Raw genomic sequence first — 1,830 nt, forward strand, 5'->3', positions numbered from 1 at the left:
CATTAAGGATTGTATAGGAGTTAAAAGTTCGAAAAAAAGAATTCACAATCCAAAATGTAATTCATAATTAGAAGCTACAGGTAACTCATAACCAAACAAGGAAAACAGGTTGATAAAGATTAAGATAGATGCAGAAATAGCAAAAATTGGAATCAAACATCAAAAATGTAATTTATGAGCCAGGAAATCAAAGAGAATAAGAATGCGTGCCCGGGCATTCATGAATTGGTTTGGGGAAGCTAATAAAAATACAGTTGAAAATGCCAAAACCAAGATATGAATGGAAGCATTTTGCAGAAATTTGGGCAGCATTCCGGCTAAAATTGGACTATCCCAGAAAATAAACAGCAGCAAAATAGTACATATGAATCAAAATGAAACATAGCTGCAATCACATATAAGGAATATGAGCATGAAAAAAGGCAATGTAGAAAGCAGTATGAAATAAGAAAGCACAATATATGAACAAAAGCAACAACACAGAATCATCAGAATTGCGAAAATCAGAAAGCAAGAAGCACGAACAGCGCAATTATCAGGTCTAAATCCACTAACCACATCCTAGGCTACCTAACAACCTAGAATCCACTACAACATGCATATCTAACTAGCCTAAATATGAACAAAAATAGAAAAATATGAACGAACTACGAATGGGTAGAAGGGTGACGTGATTCGAAAACTGGTAGGTTAATGACGGAGATTGGGGCAGAGAGGCGGCTGGGGGTGGCGGTCGTGGCGGGTGTCGCGGTGGAGGAGGGGGACACGTCGGTGGTGGCGGCAGGTTAGGGGGCAGGGGCTTCGGTAAGGTTAGGGGGGAATGGGGGGAAGGTTTGGGATGGGGGTTGAGGGTGGTGGTGGTTGGAGGTGGCACGGCCGGTGGCGATGCGGTGGGCGGCGATTGTGGAGGGGGTAGCGGCGGTGGAGGGAGAAGAGGAGAGAGGGGAAGAAGGAAGAGGGGGAAGGAGGAGAGGGTGGCGTGGCAGTGGGTTCTGGGTGGTTAGCGGGGGCGGTGGTGGCCGGTGGTGGTGGCTGGGTGGTGGTTGGGTGGTGAAGAAGAAGAGAGGGAGGAGAAGGTTTCGGGAGGGGGGGCGTGACTGATAGGGTTCGCGTGACAGGGGGGTTATAATTCAAATCCACGCGATCGCGTGGAGCACGCGGTCGCGTGGCTGGGGTGAAATAGGGTTGACGCGATCGCTTGGGTCGTGCGATTGCGTGGAACGGATAGAAGAGGGGGTGACGCGATCGCCTGAGGCATGCGATCGTGTCGCTTGAAATTGTGCTAAACGCACGATTCCAGCATCGTGTCAGCGCAACTCTCTGTCTCCTTTGGGGTGGTGTGCAATCCGCGCGACGCGATCGCGTTGCTCACGTTGTCGCGTGGGATTAGTGTATGTGCATGTGACGCGATCGCGTCAGGAACGCGATCGCGTGGGTCTTTTGTGCGAAAAGCACAATGGCCACACGATTCCAGCCCAACTTTCTGGGCGTTAGATATTTACGCCGATTTCCAGGTCACGCGACCACGTGGATGACGCGGACGCGTGGAAGGTGTTCTGTCGCAGCTGACGCGATCGCATGATTGATGTGGTCGCGTCGCATGCCACTTTTTTTTATGCAGAATAAGATGCAAATACAGATGCCATGAATGTTATGCAAAATTCCAGGTTCAATCAAAACTCAAGAACAAACAAAATAGAAAAAAGTGAAAACTGAAAAAGGGACGATCATACCATGGTGGGTTGTCTCCCACCTAGCACTTTTAGTTAAAGTCCTTAAGTTGGACATTGGATGAGCTTCCTGCTACGGTGGCTTATGTTTGAATTCATC

General features: G+C 48.4%; 1 protein-coding gene across 1 annotated transcript; it reads left to right on the top strand.

Annotated features, from left to right (window-relative positions):
* The first annotated feature begins 461 nt into the window (after window positions 1-461).
* On the top strand, window positions 462-1,004 carry LOC130962806 (glycine-rich protein 5-like). Its single transcript, XM_057888973.1, has 2 exons — window positions 462-539; window positions 690-1,004. The coding sequence occupies exons 1-2, from the start codon at window positions 462-464 to the stop codon at window positions 1,002-1,004; spliced, it is 393 nt and encodes a 130-aa protein (XP_057744956.1).
* The last annotated feature ends 826 nt before the right edge of the window (window positions 1,005-1,830 follow it).

Source organism: Arachis stenosperma, chromosome 2, assembly GCF_014773155.1.
Source record: "Arachis stenosperma cultivar V10309 chromosome 2, arast.V10309.gnm1.PFL2, whole genome shotgun sequence".
Lineage (NCBI taxonomy): Eukaryota > Viridiplantae > Streptophyta > Magnoliopsida > Fabales > Fabaceae > Arachis > Arachis stenosperma.